Here is a 24,081-nt window from a genome sequence, read left to right on the forward strand (position 1 = left end):
CTTTGCAAATCTGATTCTATTAGACATGCATTTGAATTATGCATCTTTGGAACAGCTGTTTAAATTGAGTAAATACCACAAGTAATCAGAATTACTTGTGCCTATAACTTGAAGATGTGGCAGAACATTGATATTAATCCTTGAAATATATGTGTTTCCTTCCTAGATCATGGAAACAATAGAATGAGCATTTTCTAATCCAATAAGAGATGGTATATAGTCTCTTAGAGTCTCTAGAGAAAAGCCCTGGAGTAGGTGGCTAGTCCCAGATCTGCTACTGAAGAGCTCTATAACCATGAACAAGACACTTAACCTCTTTGTCACAGCTTTATCATTTGTGAAATAGGATAATAAGTAGCAGCTGTCTCCTCTACCTCACAAGATTGTTGTGGGGATCAAATGAGATTACAGAAATGAGAGCACATTGGAAAGCATGATGTGGCATTCAGTAGTATTGCTGAGTCTCCTTCCGATCACCTTTGGTCCATTGTTGTTTTTCATTTAACTTAACTGCTATTGACTTTATTTATTTATGGGATTGGTTTGTGGAGATGCGCCATATTTTGTTTTGTTATATAGTTCCTCTGTATATTCTCATGTACTTCTACTTGGTTGTTTGTGTTAATGCTGCCAATTACACATTGTAACCCTTTATGGTGGGGCTGTAGTTTTTATCCTGTGTATTATGATAAAAAAACAGATCCATTCCCATTTTTATACAAGTGGGCATTTAATTATAAATACAAGATAACAGTGATAATGTGTTTGTCACTAAAAACTACATGGCACATGCCAAGTCTTCTGGTTGTGAAAAGGTTAAATACTGACATCATTGGAAATTAGTATTTAAATTCAGATGTTGATCTTAGAGCTATGTAGTGAGTTTCCCTCTACTTAACGCAGTGACCTAATCTTTAATCTCTAGAGAATTTTTGTTTCCATTTACTGACTATTCTTCATGGCTCTCTAGAGCACAATTTGTCACAATTAACAGCCTGTACCAACTGTAATATTTTCTCTTTATATTGCATATTCATTTGTCTCCAACAAAAAGACCACCCAACAAATGTGGTACATATTAGTTTTGTCCAGTGTAATTTTGAGGCTTTATTTTGTTTTCTGGACTTGATCGAGCAGTTTAACCAAACTAACTTCAGGGAAAACTAAAGCCCCTCTAACAGGAAGAGAGAATGAGGTTGAGAATGACAAAACTCCTCCCCGAAAAGGACCCAATATTAATGCACTACCGCTGGAAATTGTCACCACTTATTAGTCACAATTTTCAAAGAAGGGCACACCAAAATCAAATTTCCTCAACACTGTAAGAGATTTATTTGAAAAATAATCATTCTGTGTTAACATCATAGACATATAATGTAGGAAAGCCGGGCTGTCCAAAATGCGTCCCGCCTATAAGCATAGAAATTTATATAAATGCTTTAGTAAAGGAAGCTGAGCTACCGCAGAGCTCACACTAAAATGGCAAATCAAAATGTATTGTCTGTTGTTTCAATAAAAACCTAAGGTTGGACAGCCCTGTAGTAAAGCATTAAGATGTATAAGCAAGGCAGACTCTTTGGATGCTCTTCATTAGTGACGTTTCTCTACATTTAACATAGCAGTGAACTCCTCTATGTTGCCTAGGTTCAGCTTTCTAGCACATTAATTCTACCTTGGAAGATAATAAAAATAAATAACAATAATAGTACTTAACATTAATATAGCACTTACTTTGCACCAGGCACTGTGCTAAGAAGTTTACAATTATTATCTCATTTGGTTTTCACAACAAACCTGAGAGGTAGGTGTTAATATTATACCCATTTTACAGATGAGGAAACCAAGGCAAGCAGGTTAAGTGACTTACCCAGAGTCACACAGCTAGTAAGTATCTGAGGCTGAATTTGACCTCAGGTCCTTCTAACTCTAGAATAAGTGCTCTCTCCCATGTGCCACCTAGGTGCCTATTAGTTACCTTTTGTCAGACCAGGTACTGATGGAAAGATGCTAATTAGCTAAAAAGTATTTGAGTACAGAACAGTGTATTAAGTACACAAAAAAATAGAAAATATAGTCCCCACCCTTTGGGAATCTTGTAGTACTAATCAAACAAGTATAATCATCCAAAGACAATAAATAATGGACATGGTGTCTGGCACATAGTAGGCACTTACATGCATGTTGGGTAAAACATGACTTTTGAAGACAAATTTATATATTGCTTTAATGAAAATTTCATCCTTCAAAAAGTAGAAGGGGAAATGCTATTTTGTACCTGATTCTCACCAGGAAGGATTGATTGCTAAGGTAGAAATGACAGGAATCTTGGAGACAAGTCATTGCTCCATCAGTGTGTTCAGCAGAAAAAATGACAAGTGGCTATGGTCTAAATTATACAGATATGACATGGCAGACTTTTTAGATGATTCCATTAGATATTAGGACATCCGATTTTAAAATTCCCAGAATAATTCTAGGTAGACCCAATGATATAATATTTTGCAGGAAGAAAGGCCCAAGAGAGATGGGAAATGCTCAAGAATGAAATTCTGAAGACTTGAGCAGAACTGATTCTAGTGAGGAGGAAGAAAGGGACCTGCCTAAAGAGACCAATGTGGATGCACAGGGAGCTCATTAATTCAGATTTTTGTACAGAAGATGGAAGCAAGGGCAAGTAACTAAGGATAAATACAGAAGAGTAGTGCAGTCCTCTCAGAATTATCAGGAGCACTGAAACCCTGATGTTGTCAATGCATGCTAAGGATGCCCAAAAGTGTGTTTTTAGTTAAATGGGCAATGCAAGAAGGATTAAACAAGGGAGATAAGATCCCTGCTCAGGGTGTATGGGATGATGAGATGGCTGATGGTGAGAAGGCTGAGCTCCTCAACTCTTATTTCACTAATGTTTCCTCTTCCAAGAAGAATGAACTTTGGGCAGAGAAGGTTTGAACAGAAATAGTTAGCAAGGAGTGGAAAGACAAGATAGGGGAGGATTTAGGCACCATCTACCTACTCTTAATAAGTTCATGTGACCTAGACAAAATACATCCTAGGAGTGAACTGACATGTATAATCATTATATTAGAATTGATGAATGTGTGTATATATATATGTATGTATGTGTGCACATAAACATACACATACTCAGATGTATACATGTAGACATTTGCTTATGTGCCTATGTGTCACATATCATAAATGAATATGAGCCATGGTTTCCCCCTTGAACATCAATTCCATTTGCCTATTGAACATTTTAAACCATATGTCCTAGAGACATAATATTTTAACATGTCTGAAAGTGGACTTATTATCTTTTACCCAAACTCTCCCTTTTCTAAACTTCCCTATTTCTGTTGAAGGTGCCACAACCCTTCCAATATCCATGGTATTATTTTAGCCTCCTTATTCTCCTTTACCCCATATGTCCAGTAAGTTACCAGATCTTCAGTGGCTTGCTAATTAGTCTTTTTGATTCAAGTCTTCCCACTCCACTATATCCTGTACACCACTGCCAAAGTAGTTTTACTTCTTCACACAGATCTGACTTTGCCACTTCCCTGATAAGCCAACATCAGTGGGTCTCAATTGTCTTTAGGACAAAACAGATAAACTTCTCTGCTTAGCTTTTAAAGCCCTCCACAATGTGATCCCAGCCTGTCTCCCTAGCTTCATTTTACAGTACTCCCTGCTCCTGTATTCTGTGATCCAACCAAATTGACCCTCTTTTGGTTCTTCATGTGACTGTCCTATCTCTCCTCTCTGTGCCTTTGCACTAGCTGTGCCACATGCCTGGAATTCACTACCTCCTTATCTCTGCCTCATAGAATCCTTTCTTTTAGGATGGAGTGTAAATGACTTCCGCTGAATACAGTCTTTCTTGATACCATCCAACTGTTAGTGCTCTCTACCTAACTGTCAGTGCCTGTGTTTGAATTTCCTTGTGATACATAAACACTAACTGATTGCTAGATCTTTGTTCTTTCTGAATTCAGGGCTATCTCTTTTCTACACAATCTGAAACTGTTGATCTGGAGGCAGTCTGGTGTGGTGGAAAGAGCCCTGGGTAGAACATCAGATTGCCTGGATTCTAGTTTCAGCTTTGTCACTAAACTAGAAGTAATATATTGCCTTGTGCAATCGATCAACAAGCCTTTTGTTTTTGGTTGCTAAACAGTGAAATTACTATATTTCCACCCACTACATTTCCATTTAAATTTTATGAATATTGCAAATTATAACCTTCACATTGTATTCTCTAAAGGGGCTAATTTATAAAAGCACTGTCTATCAATCATAAATTTTCCGTGACATTAATAAAATGGCAAGAACTAATTATGATGGCTTCAGAAATGAAGAAGCCTTGGACAAATCATTAATATGTTGAAATGATATTTTTTAAAACATAGCAGGTTCTAATTATGACTGAAATGAGATAATGAAAATAATCATAGTAAGGACATTAACTTGGTGAGCTTCACCATTTCAGAGTACATGGTGTATGGTGATTTTGCCTCCAATGAGTCCTGCTTCATTGCATTGCAACAAGTATTTATTAAGTGATCACTTTTTGCCAGTCACTGGGTTAAGTGCTAGTGAGACAAAGAAAAAGCAAAAAAAGTCTCTTCCTTTAAGGAGTTTATATTCTAATGGGCAAGACAACGTTTACTTAAGTACAGAGAAGAGAAGATGGAAGATAGTTTTAGAGGGGAAGGCTATCTATAGGAGGAAGCCTTAGAGTCATATCTTAAAGAAAGCCAGGAATCCTAAGAATTGCAAGTTAGGAGGCAGAGCATACCAGGCACAGAGAGGACAGTCCATGTAAAAGCATGAAGATGGACAATAGAATGCTGGGGGTAAGGCCAAGCAAGCAGGCCAAGAAGACTGGACATGGGTTCAAGTCTTATATCTGCTATATACTGTCTGTATGACCCTGTCAGGTCATGTTAATCGGTGCATTTCAGAACAGATGCTGATTTGCATAGAAAGAAGGAGCTTCCTCATGTGGGAGTTCCTTATACCTATGAAAATCACAAGTCTAATCCCCTTCTCTGTCCCCACCTCCCCCCAAAAAATCCTTTGGCACATATCCTTTGATTATGTTGATATTTCTAAAGCTCAGGAGATATGTCATTTCCTTGCTCAAAGAGCTCTTGCTTCCAATTGCTTCTGGGACAAAATAACAGATTCCTTTGGTATTTCAAGCCCGTTATTGTCTGGTCTAACCTCCTTTTCCAACCTTATACATTGCTCCCTTTCACTCCCCCCCTGCATTTTAGCCAAACGGACCTTCTAGCTGTTCTTCATGCACAAAATTCCTCATCCTTTCTCCACGTCTCTGCACAGACTGTCCCCCAGGCCTGGAATCCCCTCCTTCCTCACATCCCCATGGTAGAATCCCTAGATTCCTTTGAAGCTCTGCCTGTTCCTCCCGTATCTTCCTGATCATCTCTAGTTACAAGTTCTAACTTACTTTACATTTATTTTGTATGCATTTTTTTACTGTGTGTGTGTGTGTGTGTGTGTGTGTGTGTGTGTGTGTGTGTGTGTGTATGTATGTGTGTGTTTGTTATTTCCCGTCAATAAAATGTCAGTTCTTTCAGGTAAGGACTTTTGTTCTTGCCTCTATCTATTTGTACCTAGCCAAACTGCCTGCCGCACATGAGGGAGGGGCTTAAAAAAATGCTTGTTGAATGAATGAATTCATGCACGAATCACTGACCACTTTGCAGAGCTGCTGATTTGTTTTGAGTGTTTGTCTTCTCTCTATAGCCAGGTGGTGAGTCACTTTGAAGGCAGGGACTATGTCTTGTGTCTTTGTATACTCCTCAGTACCTACCTCTGCAGTGTCCAAAGGGAACTAGCTGTTCAATAGATGGTTGTTGATTGACCTTTGCCGCTTGAAGAACTCTGAGGCAAAAGGGTGGGAAAGAAAACTGTTGTTACTCAGGAAAGTTTTGAAAGCTGTGTTTAGCTATAAATATTCAAAGCAATTAAACATCATGTACTCAGTATTTCAATCCAGAGTGTTCAAATAATATGTAGCAAGGCAAGAAGAGCACCTCCCTCAGACCCTTTCCCGCAATTTAATTTTGAGATATCAAAAAAACTCCACAGAATTTACCCCAAGTAAGTATCATTTAACTGTTAAACAAGTGTACTTCACGTTCAGGGGCACATACAACTAACTCGTCATGTCCTTAATTATGAACAATACCTTTGCTGCTTGCCCAATACGTGATGGCTGCTGCTGCTGATGATGATGATGGTGGCTAACATTTATATGGTGCTTACTGTGTTCCAGTCACTGTGCTAAGAGCTTTACAGGTATTATCTCATTTGAGCCTTACAACAACACTGGGAGGTAGGTACGGTTATTATCCCCATTTTATAGATGAGGAAACCAACAAACAGAGGTTCCCAGTGACACACAGCTTGTAAGTGTCTGAGGCCAGATTTGGATTTGGGTCATCCTTACTTCAGGCCCGGCGCTCTGTCCATTGAGCTACCTAGTTGCCCCTGATATAACTAACCTACTAAGATTCTAAACATCTAACTAATTTACTAACATTGCCTTATTGGGGGTGGGAGGGAGGAGGTAGAATCTCTATCATGTATTTTAAGAAAAATAAGTCAGCAAGACTAGAATTTTTAATAAAATGTGCTTCAGTTACAACCTAAAAATTTTTAAGATAAATGTCTTGAAATCCTCTCATTTCCTTTTCTTGGCACAGAAAACTCTAAATTTTCTAATCTGGAAATTAAGGAGTGCTACATCTCATTTTTTTTAAAAGGGTCATCCACTTCCATGGGAAGCATCTCCAACTTTTGGCCTTTTAGAGTATTGCCACTAAAGACTTTTCAAAGGCAAATTGCATTTTTGCAAATATAGGTATAAATGATACTGTTTCTTGGTACCCTATGGTCTCGGTGGAAGTTTGCCTCTCTTTTCTGGGGATCAACCACAGTCAGAAAGGGGAGTCCCCAATGAACTAAGAGTGTTCATTGAAACAAGTTCTGAATTAAGTCATTGTGTGAGTGAATGGAAGTTAGGAGAGTAACCGAACTGTGATTAATACTCTGTTAATGGTATATAATATTCTATTGTTTTTTGAACCAATCTAGCCAGTATCTGAATCATTTTCCTCCCTGCTTGTATAGCCAAGAGAGTTTAAAATGTAGACTCATTCTTCAGCAGCTACGAGTATGCAAGTAAATGACTCAAAGATTTTCAGTAATGCAGACTTTTCCTATCAATTTCTCTGCTAAGGTACCAGAGGAACAACTCCTACCTTTTTTTGATTGGTGGCCATATTATTTGTTTGGCACAGAATAATATGCACATACTTTGAGGCATGTGTGCAACCATTCAAAGAGCCTCTGTCTAGACCCATTTACTCATGGGAGGCCATGACAGATGTTTATTCATTTCAGCACAGTGCTGGTGGTTGTTATTAAGGAATAGACTGGCCTCATTCATTCTTATGTATCTCAACATGAATAAACTTGTAAAAGTGTGGTGTTTTCACTTGGCTAGAAAATAATACTGCCTACAATCAGGCTTGAGAAGCAGCTGGTGATTAACAGTCTTTGTATTTCAGGGATGAACGCAATCAGTCCATCATTGTAAGTGGAGAGTCTGGTGCAGGAAAGACAGTCTCTGCTAAGTATGCCATGAGATACTTTGCAACTGTGAGTGGTTCTGCTAGTGAGGCCAATGTTGAAGAGAAAGTCCTGGCCTCTAATCCAATTATGGAGGTAAGGTAGCAGCATCCTCAGCCTTTACTGCTGAACATGTTACTGCTCTTCTTAACTATGCCTAAGATAAATGTGAAGTATATAAATAATGTAGCACTTCAGGATAAAATAAGTAATAAAATCTGGGATCTATTTTTTATTTTTTGGGAAATGAAATTATGTACATAGGGAGGGATATAGGAAATCAGTGAAAATTCTTATAGGCAGACATTTTCAGTAAGGCTAATGCAGCTACAGTGAGCTTAAGAAATGTTCATATAGAAATACTTAGTTTAGGTTAGAGATGTCCAAATTTATCACTAGTAGGCCACAACATTAGAAATTAGTGTGCGTTTGGACCACATGCATTTAATTATAAAATTAGTTGCATTCAGCTGTAATGACAATTAATATTTGATCCAAGTGTACTAGTGTGACAATTAATGGCAGTCATTTACATGGTAATAGAATCAGGCACATGGTTATATCTTCTAGTTAAATGGGTTAAAACATTTTTGTTTTGCTAAAAATCTCAGGTAAGTTGTACCTGGGGTTATATTAGAAACTTATGCCACACACTATATGCCCCATGAATTTCATCCCAAATTCATTCATTTCCTATAAGTAGAAAGGAGTGATGACTCATCTGGTTAAAGCTTTTATTTTTCTAAACAAATTCATTGTCACATCTAATTTACAGTATCCTGGGAGCCTAAGCCTTTGGATTCACTGAAGTTTTCCCCAGCTGACGTTAAATGAATGAAATGTGTTTTGTACTATTTTGTGGTGTTATCTATTCTTATCTATAGCTTTGCCAATATACTGGATTCACTACTACTGCTTATAAATTAATGAGTTACAGGAGGGTCTTGCTTTTATTGATTGCTTCTGAGGTATCTAGTTAGACTGATTCCTGACTTTATCTCCTGAAAATATTATTTCTTACAATAAATGTTGAACTCAGGTTTCACCGTCATGCTTATTATATTACAATAATTAAAACTTTTATCTTTCCACTTTTTTTTGACACTTTAGCTAATGTTGTTTTCTTGCCTGATGTCATGATTTTAGCTTAGAGAAGGAAATAAGACAATACTATTCTTTTTAAAACTTTTAAATTGTCAGATTAGTAACAATATGAGACTTAATAAGAGGAAGAATTTTTACAAAAGAGGATCTTTTAAATAAGAAATACTTATGTGAAGTGAAAATGTATGCACCAATGAAGATGGTACTTATTTTGTAGGTAAGAGAACTTAAAACATTTCAATGTTAGTGTTTCCAGAATTATTAATTTGGTAATGTGTTTATAAGAAAAACGACTATTTTGGAAGAAGCACAATTAAATGAAGAAAAATAATACTCATTTGGATACAGAGAAGTGAATGCTCCCAATTAGAATTTCATGCCGATATTTTTTATCCCTTCTTTCTTCTTCATCAAGCCTTTCTTGTTACCCAAAGCACAGATGAAGTTAAAACTGGTCTAACACGACTGGGGCCCAAGGGGTTTTTGCAGTAGTCTTTCCCAAGGTAATTGTGCCTGGTTTGCAGTGCTGTGTGGAGTTTGAAAATGATGATATGTCCTAGTCACCCCTAGGATTGTCCCTTGGCTCAGCCTGATTGACACTTTTGTTGTGATGTAAAGACATAGATTTGTGGGGGGAGTTGAACAGCTTCCTGTGAGAAATGGAAATGTGGTTGAAAATAGCATGCAAATAGAAGAAAGCAAAAAATGCACATTTCAAAAGAGAATGATCAAGAATCTTAGCTATCTTCAAGTTTTTGAAGCAGATGTTCTTATTCATTTTCTCATTTCAAATTTTGAATGAATACTGGTAGATTTTACTTTTACTAACATTGGTGAAACAGTGACTGTAAAACTAACTAATTGTTGGTTTGGATTGAGAAAAAACAAAGCTATATTTTGCTTCCTCTCAGTGTCATACCTATTTCTAGCTTAATTTTTAAAAATTTCATCTTGACACCTAGAATGGCTTGCCATGAGTGGATTTGTATATCATTCAGGCTGCTGGTCCTAATATGAGAAAACTTATCTATAACTACAGCAAGAAACATTGTCCAGTCTAGTTGTATACCAATCAAATTTCTTGTGCTATGTTGAGTGGGAACTAGGCAAGAGCTCCTGTCAGGGCCTTCTGGCATTTGAGAGGACATTGTGAATATTACAGGGGCTAGACGGTACAGCTGATCTGAGTGATATGTTATGAAACATCAGAAACCATGTTCATTTTCCTTTCATTTCAATTGTTTTCCTGTTGGTAGGGATGCTATAAAGCTTTAGGATGGCCATAGGGATTGCTCAGAGAGGGGAAGGAGGAAAAGAGGGAAAGGGTTTAGGTAACCAGATTTAAATGAATGCTGACACCTGCAAAAGGAACATTGATTAGGGATAAGGGTGAAGAGAAATAATTTTTATTATTAAATAATAGATCTAGGACCATTCCTTTTGAAATGTGAAAAAGAAATATGCAGCCAAAGAATGCAGAAGAAGGGATTATGGGGAGAAAGATTAGACAGTGCTTTAAAACTTCACACTTGTGAACCAGGTCTGTCTAACCATCATATGAACAGTGTTAGGTGCAGAACTTCAGTCCTTTAGTTGGGATAATAAATATTCAACAGATCAGTTACTGAAGGAATTTATCTTGTTGCTTGTAATTATAGGGATCATAGATGTAAAGCTGGCAGGGACCTCAGAGGTCACCTAGTTGAACCTCTTCATTTTATAGATGAGGAAAGAGGCTGAAAATGACTTGCCAGGGTCACACAGCTATTAAGTATCTGAGGCAAGATTTGAACTTGGGTCTTCCTGACTATAAACCTAGGACTTAATCTACCATGACTTTGGTTCTTACTGTATACTGTTTACTTAGATAATAATGAACAAAGACATATCTGATGACCCTGTTCTCTCACATTATTTTTTTCTTTCCCTAACTTTAACCTCTGACTTTTTTCCATTCAGAAATGGATGTAGTAGAGAATCATGGGAGTGTTTGAACTCTAGTTCCCCATCATTGCAGCAGTCTTGTTTAATCTGAGAGATTAATTGTAGAGATTTTTATCTTTATTTACTTTAGAAAGTAGGCTCATGGAGGATGAGGTTGTTGATACATTCTTTTTGTATCCCCAACACTTCACAAGACTGGTGTCAGAATTTTAAAGAGGAGTGATTGAAAGGTGATGTTTACATTTGCAATTTCCTTTTAATCAAAATGTTCAGATTTGGGCATTTAAAATCATGGAATTCTATAGCTTGAAGAAGATCTTAAAGATCATTAATTTCAAATTCCATATTTTTAAATGAGGAAATGGAAGCACAAAAAGCTGTGAATTGCTTGAGGTAGACTTGGTGGAGGTTCTTATAGCCAGATTCTAGCCAGAGCTAGTATCATGATTTGCAGTTCCTTACTCCCATTTATTGTCCTTGGCCCTACATCAGTCTAAATTTTGAAAGTGCCTTCGTCCAGAGGGAAAAAGGACTAGGCATAAGCTAAAGCCACCTATATTCCCCACAAGGTTAGATGCAGATCTTATTCCATTGAGGAAGACTGTGACAAAGCTTTGTTGAATTTGTAGATTTTGATCCATGAAATTTCCTGAGTAAAACGATTTATGTGGTGGCTAAATTACTTTGTACTTTTTCTTCATTATTTTTTTCCTCTGTTTTAAAAGAAAAAAATTATAGATATGTTTTCTTCACCAAGGAGCAAAATGTACATAACTTTAATTTCTAAAATTATATCATAATTTGGAAGAAAATTACATTCTCTGCAACTTTCTAGTAGAAATAAGATGATGCTTTTCACGATAGATATAAATCACCATGCTTATAGACAGACTTTTTTTTCCTTTTTTTTTTAGTTATATAGACAGACTTTTAAGCCAAATTTTATATAAACTTTATTTAACGGTGAGTGATTATTTGCAAATAACTACATGAATCTATGAGCTCTTGGGGATTAGTAATGATAGTTTACAAGAAAACTTGTAGCCCAATAAAATGTGTTTATTTAAAATAAAACATTTGGATAAACTATTGGGTTCTTCAACATATACAGTAGCTGAGAGAAACCTGCTGTATGGGCCAAGAAGACTGAAACCCAATAGCCAAGATGCTCTGGTGACTTCTGCCCTCTCCCAACCTCCTTTTATGTGAAAAAAACTTTCTGGTTTTTATAGATGTTATGGTTAAATGCTCTTTGACAATTATTCAGTTGTTATCCACGAGTTTTTCTCTGAGAAGTAACTTGTTAGATATAGTCTTGTATAGTAAGTGAAACTGGGAAACCATAAGCAATGATATTTGGAGGTACAAAAATGGTGCCCCTGCAAAAGGTGAAGGTGCCTTTTCAAAAGCTGAGTCCTGTTGTCTTCTTATAAATCTTATAAATGCCAAAAATTCTTGATATACTTAAGCCATTATGTCCTTGTTCTCTTTTACCTCCTAGTCCATTGGAAATGCTAAAACCACAAGGAATGATAATAGCAGCCGTTTCGGGAAATACATTGAGATTGGTTTTGATAAGAGATATCGAATTATTGGTGCCAACATGAGAACTTATCTTTTAGAGAAATCCAGAGTGGTGTTCCAGGTAAGATGGGTTGTATGGATATTATTAGTTTAATATGTGGGGATAGAAAATTAGTTCATTTTTATGTGCTATTAGCATATTATAAGAGGCTATGTGCTGTAAGAGTAGAGCTTGCCTTGGAGTCAGAAAAACCAAGGTTTAAGTCCCATCTCTGACATATAAAGGCCGCAAGACCTTGATTAAGCAATTTAACTTCTAATTATTTAGGCAGCTCTCTAAGACCATAAGTTACAGAGCAGGTGATGATCTGTCATCTGATGTTAAGGGGAGTTTCCTCAGTGAAGTTCCCTATATCAGTGAAGTCAAAAGCTTCTCCCCTCAACTCCCCAAAAGCACACACACACACAGAGAAATATGTATGTGTATATGCATATGTTTGTGAGTTTATGTAAAAATAATAGATAACATTTACATAACACTTTAATGTTTGAGTATAATAATATTATCTCACTGGATCACCTCAAGAACTCTATGAAGTAGATACTCTTAAAATCCACATTTTATAGATTAACAAACTAAAGCTAAGAAAGTTAAAGGTACCTGCCTAAGTTCATATAGCTAACTTTTCTCATATATCTGTAAATATATACACACGAATGCTTCTATGCATGTATATATGTATACACATGTATGAAAATGTGTATGTATATATGTACATATTACTGATTTGGAGCATTTTGGGGGGAAATTTTTATACATTTTTCTATTTACATGTAAAAACAATTTTTAACACATATTTTTTAAAAGTTTGAGTTCCAAATTCTCTCTCTTCTTCTTATTCCCCCTTGCTTGAGAAGGTAAGCAATTTTATATAGATTATACATGTGTAGTCATGCAAAATATATTTCCATATTAGCCATGTTGTCAAAGAAAACGGAACAAAAAGAAACCAAGAAAAATAAAGTAAGAACAAGTATGCTTCAATTTGCATTCAAGCTCCATTAGTTCTTTCTCTGAAATCGATAATATTTTTCATCATAAGCTCTTCAGAATTGTCTTGGATCATTGTATTGCTGAGAATAGCTAAGTCATTCACAGTTGATCATAATACAATATTGCTGTTACTGTGTACAATATTCTCCTGCTTCTGCTGCATTCACTTTGCATCAGTTCATGTAAGTCTTTCCAAGTTTTCCTGAAAACATCCTGCTCATCATTTCTTTTTTTTTCCCCAGGGGGGAAGGCAGGGCAATTGGGGTTAAGTGACTTGCCCAAGGTCACACAGCTAGTAAATATGTCAAGTGTCTGAGGGCGGATTTGAACTCAAGTACTCCTGACTCCAGGGCCGGTGCTCTACTCAATGTGGCACCTAGCTGCCCCATGCTTATCATTTCTTATAGCACAATAGTATTCCTTCACAGTCTCATACCACAACTTCTTTAGCCATTCCCCAATTGATGGGCATCCCTTCAATTTCCAATTCTTTGCCACTACAGAGAACTGCTATAAATATTTTTGTGCATATAGATCCTTTTCCTTTTTCTTTGTTCTCTTTGGTCTACAGACCTAGTAGTGGTATTGCTGGACGGAATTTTGTAGCCTTCTGGGCATGGTTCCAAATTGCTCTTCAGAATGATTGGATTAGTTCACAACTCCACCAACAGTCATTAGTACCTTAATTTTTCACAACTCCTTGGAGCATTCTTTCATGTGGTTGTAAATAATTTGCAATTCTTTTGAGAACCATTTGTTCATATCCTTTGACCACTTATTTATTGGGGAATGTCTGTTAGTCTTATACATGTTTATTAATTGTTTAAATATTTTGGACACCAAACCATTATCAGAGAAATTTGACAGCCCTTGCCCTCAAGGAGCTCCCAGTCTAATGGCGGAGAAAACAAGCAAACAAATATGTACAACCAAGCCATATATAGATAAATTGGAAATAAAGAGAAGAAAAGACACTAGAAACAAAAATTTCAACCATAGCATTGTCCCTCTTCCAATCCATCCTTTATCCTACTACAAGAATAATTTTTCTTGTATTTCTCCCATTAGAGTGTAAGCTCCTTGAGAGTAGGGACTGTTTCATTTTTGTCTTTGTATTCTTAGTACCTGGCACATAGTAGGTGACTTATGTACAAATACAGACATATCAGTCTTTTGCTCAAACATCTTCATTATTTTCCTAGAGCATCCTAAATGATGTTCAGACTTCTTCACCTGACTTTCAAAGCCTTTCATCACCTGGTGCTATCCCCTTGTATCAATCATGTGATCTTACAGGCTTTTTGTCTTTGCTCACAGTATTCCTTATGCCTTCAATGCCTTTTCTTCTCTCTCTTTGCCTGTTGAATTCCTACTTATCCTTTTAAGTTTAGTCAAATGCCAGCTCTTCCATAAAGTCCTCTTTGATACTAAGTTTCCTGACCTTCTCTCAGTTGCTAATGAACATCCCCCTCAAATCACATATGGAATTGTATAGCTCTCTAATACATTTTAATATTCACTTCTGTATGTTTGTGTCTTATCTTACCATAAACTCTATGAGGGTAGGAATCATGTCTTATCTAAATTTTGTATGTCCCCTTGTACCCGGTCACTTATAGAATTCTATACCAGTAAACATTAGTCTTGAATGAATAAATAGCTGTGGCTGTAAGCCAAAACATAGTTATTGCTTTTTTTTTAATTGCATATCAAAGTTTTTCTCTAATCAGCACAAACAAAATATCGCAGTCAAAAGCATAGTATTTTTACAGGAAGGGTAATGATACTTAAATTCAAAATGGAGAGATTGAATTTTTATGATATAAATGAAATTCAGAGGTTAGGAATGGCCTATGTTCATTTGACCAAATCATGAAATTAAAAAAATACTCATCATTCAGTTTTCTCAGTTTAATTACTGTAATTGAAAAATCTTTTCTTTTTTTTCAAAGGCAGAAGAGGAGAGAAACTATCATATCTTCTACCAGCTGTGTGCCTCAGCAAAGTTACCTGAATTTAAAATGCTACGATTAGGTACAAAAGTGACATTTGGCGGGGCTGATATTATTTTTCACTTATATTTGGGTTAATTAATTGATTTCTCAAACAGGAAGCTGTTTACGTGATAGCCACCAGGAGGAAGCAAAGATTTTTTAAGTAGAAGAAAGACATTTTTGAAACAGTATTTGAAGAAAATTATCCTAGTACCTGCTTATAAGACAGATTAAAGTGAAGAGTGAATAGGGGCAGGGAAATCAACCAGGAAATTATTGTAAAAATCCAGGTAGGAGGTGTTAAGAAAGGAATGTACTAGGGTAGTGGCTATGGAAATGGAAAGAAAGGGCAGATCTAATAGACACCGGGGAACTAGAATTATCAGGGCTTAGGGATGAGCTAGAGGCCATGAATATTCTTCTAGGATCTACATAAAGATTGAGATGTTTACCTAAAGCATATAGTAGCATTTAAGAAATTAAAAACAATGTGTGGGGGAGGGGTAGGAAGGAGAGCATCTGGAAATCAAAAAATTTTTAAGTGAATGTTAAAAATAAAAAACAAGCTGAAAGGCGCAATTTAAAAAAAAAGAATGTGTCATGGTAAATAGACCTTATCTCTCTCTCTTTTTTTTTTTTTGCTTTTTTTTTTTGCAGGTGGGAAGGATGGGCAGTTGGGGTTAAGTGACTTGCCCAAGGTCACACAGCTAGTGAATGTGTCAAGTGTCTGAGGTCAGATTTGAACTCAGATCCTCCTGACTCTACTCACTGCACCACCTAGCTGCCCCTATCTCTTTTTTTTTTTTGACAGGGGAGTGCTATAGATGTAATTTGCATATATTTAAACAAAGTATTTGATAAATTTTTCATATTGTTCTCATGGACACGTGCCTAGAGACTAGGCAGTAGTACAGTTAGGTGGATTCATGAGTTGATTGGATCTAAATACTAGTCATTAATGATTTGATGCCACCTTGCAAAATCTGCAGTGAAATTCCTCGAGGAACTAGGCTTGGCCTTGTACTGGCTAATATAATCTGTGATTTAGAGGCATGCGTGGTATGCTTATAAAATTTTTAAGTGACACAAAACTGGAAGGGTTCATTAACACACTGGGTAAAAGGCAGGATCCAAATGATCTTAGAAGGTTAGTATTGGGGTAAATGTATTAAGTTAAATTGGGATAAAGGTAAAACCCTCCATTTGGGTTCAAAAAGTCCACTTCACAGGTATAAAATGTGGGCATGAGAGAGAGATGTGACCAGGCAGTTTTTCTGAAAATGATCTGGGAGTTCTAGTGGACTACAAACACAGTATGTGTTAACAATGTGATATAGAACCCAAGAAAACCAATAGAATCTTAGGTTACCTGAAGAGATGCATCATGTCCAATACTGTTGAAGGGCTGTCGTGGGAAAGAAAAATTAGATTTCTTTTGGATGGCCCCAGAGGTCAAAGTAGGAATTATGGGTAGAAGTTGCCAAGAGAAATATTTAAAGCTTGATGGAAGGGGAGGAATAACTTCCTAACCTTGAGAACTATTTCAGAAAAATGACTTCCTTGAGAGGTAGTAGTAGTGGGTTCCTTCTCAGTAGAGGTCTTCAGAGAAAGGCTGGATGACCATTTGTCAGGCATGTTGTAATGGGAATTCTTATTCAGGTATTTGTTGCGCTAGATGGCCTCTGAGGTCACTTTTGACTCTGAAGTGCTGTGATTCTAGTTTATTCTGTGTTTCTCTGGCCCTAAGGGATTAACTTATTTTTATCTATACCTCTGCTTAGGACTAGTGATTTCTATAAGTCTGTCATGTACCTTGACATCCTTCAAGTAGAGCACAGAGTAGCCTGAACTAGGGAAAGTATTATAAGGCAGTCTGTTTATATGTGGCAGAGGGCAAGGTTGACGGAGCGAATCCAAGGAACTTTAAGATAGGATTTGGGGTGCCTCTTTGAACATTATTAAAACAATTTAGAAAATTGTACTAGGTAATTCATTAGCATTTTTTTCCAGTATTTAAATTGTGGGCTTAGGAACAAACCAGATGGGGGATAGTTAGTCAGTTATCATTTATTGAGCATCTACAATATGCCAGGTACTATTCTAAGTACACAAAGAAAGGAAAAAGAGGTAGACCCTGTTCTCAAAGAGCTTTTATTTTGATGAGGAATGCAACATGCAAACAAATATGTACAAATGAGATACATCAAGCATGAATTGGATAGAGGGAAGACACTAAAATTAAAGGGGAGCAGGAAAGGCTTCTTATAGCAGGTGGGACATTAGCTGAGACTTGATGGATACCATGGAAGCTAGGAGATGAAGAGGGAGAGAGTTCCAGGCACAGGAGACAGCTAGTGACAATACTCTGAACTAGGAGACTGAGGGTATTATGTGAGGAACAGTAAGGCAGCTAATGTTACTGGGTTGCAGAGTATGTGGGAGGAGAGGGGATATAAAGTATGCAAAGAGTGGGAATGGGGGGTAGGATAGGGAGAGCTTTATAAGCCAGAGAACTATGTATTTGATCTGGAAAACGATATATAGTCAAATGCCAGTGGAGATTACCTGGTGAGAGAAATGGTTATTTCTCTTTTATATTAATAATCAATTATTGAATTAGGACAGGTTTTTTTCAGAAACTTGTAGGTCATTCAGTCTTTGAAGGACATTGTTGATGGATGAGATTGCCCATAGTGTTCTACTCAGGCAGGCTTAGGAGAGAGGCATAGATCCTTTGTTGAGATCAGCACTTTTTAAACTGTGGGTTCCAACCACTTATGGGGTCATGAAAAATTTGGCAACAGTAGAAGGTTTCTGAGTGCTCAACAAGAAAAAATTAATTCAAAATCAAATGTATAATGAATCTAAGGTGTTTCTGGTATTTCCTGCCCTTGCTGCATCGCACAACTTCACTGCAACCTTAGTTCTGAACACAGAGCATGTGCACTGCACTGCCAAAACAGGAGAAGGAGCTGCAAGTGGAAAAGTTTGAGAAACTCTGGTCCAGATTGCCCACAGGCTGGGGGTGTCTGGCAGTGAGAGGGATTGGAGCCAGGTCTCCTGGCCCCTCATTAAAATAGGTCCACTGCTCATTATGATGGTCATTCTTCTTATTAATTGTTAACCAACCAGAGTTGATTGCCAACCTCAGGAACACCCATTCTTCTAAGGGCATATAAGCATTGAGTGGGTTCCGTGAAGGATTTTTGGCATTTGAGAGTGCCACTCACCCCTTTTATTAATTATCTGTTAGCATAATTAATAAAATGACTAATTACTCAGCAACTATGTCTCTTGAACTCTTTATATAGCTCACTGGCTAGTTAGAATTATACAGTGCATTGATTAGATTTTTACTTTTGTTTAAGACACAACATTAATGTTACTTTACTTGTATTTGTGTTTCACTTGGAGCCTGTTACAGAGTAGGACAGAAATCGATTCCATAAATATTTTTTGAGAAACTTTCTGGTTCTCATGCTAGGGACTGGGCAAGGGGCTAGAGTGTGACAAAAAGTTGAGCAGAACCATCAGTATATCTCTAGCTTGAGGAGACTTCATGTAAGTTATTACCAAATGAATGGCACAGAGAGGTGCTTTATGAGAATGAGGTCAATGGGCCAATCTAAGGGTGGACTCTGGAATGAGAGAGATCAGAGCTAAACCTTGGAGGACAAGTAGGATTTGAACTTGTAGAGGAGAGGTGACAGGGCAAGGTATGAGCAAAAACACTGAAGCCAAAAACACACAAAATAAGAAATAATCTAATTTGCCAGGTAAGTGGGAGATAAGTATGTTAGCAACAACCAGAAGGTAGAAGGCCTGGAATTGGTCTTGATCCTATAGGCTAGAAGTTCCTAACTAGTACACTAGAATCTACTGTTTGTAAAGCTTTACCTGACATCTCTCTTAAGTTGACTGGCACTGCCAGACTCTTCCACACTGTAGTTTTTTAGGATTTGCATGAGGAGAAGATCATACCTAGCAACAGTAAAGCCTTAATTCCTGTCCCCTGCTTTCCTCAGAAATTTTGCTGTCATTGCTCATGTCTCTACCCTTCATGAGTGTGAAGCTGCAGGGAAAGGAATTAAATTTAATTCAGCAAATGTGTATTAATTACCTACTGTGTTCAAAGCACTGTGATAAGAACTGAGGAAAATATAAAATTTTGATAAGACACAATCCCCCGTGAGGCTTAGAGTTATGTGGGAAGATATGACACCTATAGCTCTAATACACAATATTAAATTATAATAGTTTCTTTCTTACAAAAAATGGCTGTAGGTCATTAAGCATTTATTGTAGTAAGCTCTTACTATGTTCCAGACTGTGGCTAAGTATGGCTTACTGTGCTAAGTGCTTCATATACAAGAAGAAGTAAAGACCATCCCAGTTTTCAAAGAACTTAAATTATAATGAGGGAAGAGCTCAAAGACCTTTCAGAAAGCTGAAAAGGGCTTGAGGGGGAAAGGGAGGAAATGGAAGGGACCCAAAACATGGTTGAGAAAGTCCAGTGGAGATGAATCAATAGCACAGCCTGTGGAGGAATGAAGACAGGGTCGGTCTGGGCTTCCTCCTTAAAAATGGAGGTTCTGAGAGGAATCAGCCAGCAAAAGGAGAGGCTGCAGGGGTGTAGGTACTGCCAATGTGAGAGAAAGCCCAGAGGAGAGTGAGTTTCCAGGGTGAAGAGGTTTCTATGGCATGATAGAGAAAGTCCTGTGGAGATGAGCCAGCAGGGCAGCTTGCAAGGCAGGGAGCCCGCAGACAGTTATAAAACAGTAGGATACTACTGTTGCTATCATAGTTTACAGATATGGAGAGATAAGGGCCTGACCCCAGGAAATGGAAAAGAAAGAACAATTTCAAAAGTAGTGCTTGGTTTGGGGGCCTAAGAAAAGAGAGGAGTAGTCAAAGGTGACTCAGAAGTTTTGAGCCCTGGAGAATAAAGAAGGCAGGAAGAGGAGCTGTGGCTTAATTCTATTGCTGGTCTAAAGGAGCTGCTTTTGTTTTTCTTCTGAACATTCACTTGGTTTTGGAAGGAGGTTGTAGATACAGAATTTTGGGGGTGCAGTCATTCAAGAAACATTTTTCTTGGCACTTATAAAATGAAACATTCTTGTTTCTTCAATTTCAGGAAATGCTGATTACTTCCATTACACAAAACAAGGAGGGAGCCCTGTAATTGATGGGATTGATGATGCTAAGGAAATGGTGCATACAAGGCAGGCCTGTACTTTGCTAGGTAACTTTACTTTGGGCTCAAGACTCTGCGATCCACAATTTACATATGTATAACATGACTCATGTAGCCCCCATCGAGAATGTTAGCTTGGTTTATATTAGCTGTTGAGTACCATTGATAGTCATAGTTCCTTAAAAAAACAGTTTTTTTCTTTGCCTCACTGCAGCTATCTCAGGATTTGTAAAAATTCATGTAAGTGCAGAAACTAAATCAAATGAATAGTTTCAGATTTAATTTCTGATGTTTTGAGGAAGGGGGCTAACAAATATGACATAGCTGCTATACTGACAATCTTTTCCCCAAGTCTTACTGAAATTACAGACATGATATTTAAGTTTCTGGTTGTTTGCAAATAGTATTAGATTTACAGGTTAATAGTATAGTCTCTACTTTAAAAAATGTGTAATTTTGGGGGATGAACTAATTATTTTAGTGCATTAGAATACTATCAACTTATAAATACTATAGTAACCCTGAAAAGTAACTCCAATTTAGTTCACTTTCTAAGTGAGCAGCTTACTCTTTGAGAGGAATTACAAATTAATTTCACTGCAAATTAATAGATTGTGAATTTGAAATATTTAATGTAAGACTAGGTAAGAACAAAAAAATGGAAAAATTCATAACATTGAGAGAGATACTTTCATTAGATTTAACTCTTAATTAGGCACATTAAGGGACAATTCTGCTGGAGACATGGATTAAATAATTAAAAGTACTTTACGTTTAGCTAGAATGCATTTTAATATTTTCATTCAAACATAGTTATGCCTAATGTTCTGGAAAGTCAGGATACTTTATACAAGATAATGAAGCTACAGAATGAGATTAGATTTAGAAAAAGCTGTAAAGCTGTCTTCAGCTTGCCTCCTTTCTGTTCCCCCTCACATTAGGAATGGACAGTGTCATCTGTCAGACTGATATATAACATTAACTTGACCAAAACTTCTCTCATTCTCTACTCTTGTACTCTGTATGATTTAGACCATACTTAGGGCTTCCAGGGAAAAAAATAAATTGACTCCTACTGGGGTTCAGGCTACAGTCTGAGTAAGAATAAACAGAGATGTTCCTAATGTCTGCAGAGGGCTCAATATAGGATAATGTCAACAGAGTTGAAAGTCTGATTTACCATGTTCCCATGTGATATACATAATCTGTATTGATAAATCAAAATTTGACTATGTGCCCCAAAGTCTCTTTCGTTAAATTTGCTATTTATTTATTTTCCTGTTCTAAATTATTTCAGGAATTAATGAGTCCTATCAGATGGGAATTTTCCGAATACTTGCTGGCATCCTTCATCTAGGCAATGTTGGGTTTACTTCCCGGGACTCAGACAGTTGCTCAATACCTGTAAGTCTAAAACATTTTAAAAGTGATTGTAGTTGTATTTTAGGATTAATAATCCTTTTTGTTTGGATTGGTTTTTTAAATTAAATCAAACATACTAAACATCTCTTTAAGAACATATCTATACAATGACTTGAGTACTGACCTAGAGATAAAGAGACTTGAGTTCCAGTCCTAGTGCTCTTGTTTTGTGACTGCATGAGAGCCTTTTAATCTCTAGAATAACAGTGGAAAACCTTCAGCCAACAAGTGGATTGTCCTTTAACTTAATTTCTTTTGGTTGATGGGGCAGAGTACCATTTGGTCTAAGTATCATTAGCAAAAATTAATATCTCAATTTATGCCTACAGCTTTGAAAATACAATGTAGACTTTAAAGTTACTCGTGACCTTCTTTGTGGAGTGCCCACAAAAGACCTTCTTTGTAGAATGCCTGCAAAAGACCATAGGACTTTTAGGTTCTTAACCTTTTTTTGTGTCATGGGCGCCTTGGGCAGTCTGGTAAAGCCTATAGACTTCTTTTTGGAATGATATTTTTTAATTCATGAAATAAAATATCTGGGACTGAGGAATCCAATTATGTTGAAATGCAATATATTTTTAAAAAATCAAGTTCAATGGGCCTCAGCTTAAGAACTCCTGGTCTAGTGTTGTTCTTGTACTTTGTAAAGTGCCTAGCACAGTCCCTGGCACATAGTAAGCACTATATAAATGTTAACTCTTATTTTTATTATTATAGAAGATGAAGGGTCTGATATGTAGAGAGGTTAGAGGTTCTGCTCCTGAACGTTTCTCCTTTTATGTGTGTGTGTGTTTTAACCCTTTATTCTTCTTTGTTTTATGGGTTTCTGTGTATGAAATTATGCATGTTATGAGACCTTTTCTTTGGGTGTCTTGCTTTAATCTCGCTTTCTTTGTAGATATCTCTCTCTGTCTGCCTCTGACTTTCTGTGTTTCTGTCTTATAGGATCAAAGATTTAGTTAGAACAATCTTAGATATTCTCTAGTTCAACCTCCTCATTGTAGAGAAAAGGAAAACTGGAAACAAGAGAGAATAAGTGATTTGCCATGGGGCATCTAGGAAGTGTCAGAGCTAAGATTTGAACTGAGGTCTTCTGACTCTAAATCCATTGCTCTTTCTACTGCACTGGAGGATAATCAGCTGTGACATTTTGGGGCTTTCTTGACCTTTTTCTTTCTCTGTGTCACTCTCTCTATCTTTTACATTATCATAAAAAAAGGCTGCCCATCAAAGGCAGCCATGAACATTAAACCCCATAATTACCTCGCCTAAGCTCAAAGAAAGTAGAACTCCTATAGATCACAAAATTAGTGAAACACAGGGCAGCTCTGCTTAGGCTAGGCAGTGTAGCTCTTTCCCACTTTTCTTATTCCTCTCTGCCTTGATCCTTTTACTGATTGTAGAACTAAGATTTAAAAAAAAAATTATTAAGTATTCTGGAGAGGAGTTTGTTCTTTTTTCCTGATTTTTCAAAGTTTGTGAGTATAACACTTTATTTTTTTCCTTCACAAAATCTGTGGCAAACATGAAATGACTCTTTAAGGTGTGTTTCATTTAGCTTGCTCTTTATCAATAAGAATGCAAATTTTTATTCTTCTGAAATTTTCAAGAAGATAAAGAAATATGACCTGTAAAGTTACTTTGGTATTTGAGGAGGAAATCTTATAAATTATTTAGAGAGTAAAATGACATTGACCAGATGGATAGAGAGTTTAGTTTGTAGAGAAAGGTTAGACCCACATGGAAGGAATCTTTTTTCTCTAATTCTATGATCATTATATTTGTAGTGACCTTAGGCAAGTGACTAAACTCTGGGTCTCAGTTTCTTTTTTTTTTTAATTAATATTTATTTAATATTTTAAGTTTTCAGCATTGATTTTCACAAGAGTTTGAATTATAAATTCTCTCCCCATTTCTACACTCCCCCCACTCCAAGATGGCATATATTCTGATTGTCCCATTCCCCAGTCAGCCCTCCCTTCTGTCATCCCACTTCCCCTCATCCCCTTTTCCCTTACTTTCTTGTAGGGCAAGATTGATTTCTATGCCCCATTGCCTGTATATCTTATTTCCTAGTTGTATGCAAAACCTTTTTTTTTTTTGAACATCTGCTTTTAAAACTTTGAGTTCCAAATTCTCTCTCCTCTTCCCTCCCTACCCTCCCTCACTAAGAAGGCAAGCAA

General features: G+C 36.8%; 1 protein-coding gene across 3 annotated transcripts in view; it reads left to right on the plus strand.

Moving 5' to 3' along the window:
* Nucleotides 1-24,081, plus strand: part of MYO5A (myosin VA) — a 232,181-nt gene that overhangs the window by 94,697 nt on the left and 113,403 nt on the right. For all 3 annotated transcript variants that reach the window (XM_036734147.1, XM_036734144.1, XM_036734145.1), the window contains exons 5-9: nt 7,602-7,758; nt 12,212-12,355; nt 15,241-15,322; nt 20,417-20,524; nt 21,774-21,880. In XM_036734147.1, coding sequence (XP_036590042.1) covers nt 7,602-7,758; nt 12,212-12,355; nt 15,241-15,322; nt 20,417-20,524; nt 21,774-21,880 — 598 coding nt within the window. The remainder of the gene's footprint in view (nt 1-7,601; nt 7,759-12,211; nt 12,356-15,240; nt 15,323-20,416; nt 20,525-21,773; nt 21,881-24,081) is intronic.

The sequence above is a fragment of the Trichosurus vulpecula genome, chromosome 8, assembly GCF_011100635.1.
Source record: "Trichosurus vulpecula isolate mTriVul1 chromosome 8, mTriVul1.pri, whole genome shotgun sequence".
In the NCBI taxonomy this organism is placed as follows: domain Eukaryota; kingdom Metazoa; phylum Chordata; class Mammalia; order Diprotodontia; family Phalangeridae; genus Trichosurus; species Trichosurus vulpecula.